The sequence below is a fragment of the Eimeria mitis genome, genomic scaffold (genome assembly GCF_000499745.2).
Source record: "Eimeria mitis Houghton genomic scaffold, Emh_scaff3095, whole genome shotgun sequence".
Taxonomy (NCBI): Eukaryota; Apicomplexa; class Conoidasida; order Eucoccidiorida; family Eimeriidae; genus Eimeria; species Eimeria mitis.
Window position 1 is genome coordinate 2,486 of NW_013571441.1, and position 484 is coordinate 2,969.

The 484-nt window shown below is 23.6% G+C and overlaps 1 protein-coding gene across 1 annotated transcript in view; it reads left to right on the forward strand.

Annotated features, from left to right (window-relative positions):
- Positions 1 to 484, forward strand: part of EMH_0062190 (uncharacterized protein) — a gene marked incomplete at both ends in the record, with an annotated part of 4,937 nt that overhangs the window by 561 nt on the left and 3,892 nt on the right. The window contains 1 exon segment of the mRNA XM_013498003.1: positions 1 to 4. Within this exon segment, the coding sequence (XP_013353457.1) occupies positions 1 to 4 (4 nt within the window).

The following is a 484-nucleotide window of genomic DNA, read 5'->3' on the forward strand; positions in this document are numbered from 1 at the left end:
TGGTGTTGCTGTCTTTCTTTTGTCCTGCAGGCTTCGTGGCCTGCCCCTTCTGCTGATGAAAAGAAAAAATAAAAGTGTGAGTTTAACAGAAACGATTAAAAATTTTAATAAATTTAAATATTTATAAATAAAGAAAAATAGAAAAGAATAGCAACAACAATAAAAAGAACCAAATTATATATTGTATATGCAGAGATGATAGTGTAAAGAAAAAAAAAAAACTGCAAGCGAGAACAAAACCATAGATTGAACTGTATTAATTAACTTTTAAAAATAATATTAATTAAGTATGTGAATATGAGTAAATATTATAAAGTAAACAGAAAAAAATTTATATATGTAGATATATGCATATGCAGATGCTGAAATCCTTTATATTATAATCACGAAACTTTATTCTTCTCTTTCTGCAGGTTACGTCTCTGAAACAAACAATAAAATAAAAAAAAAAAAAAAAAAAAAAAAAAAAAAAAAAAAAAAAAAA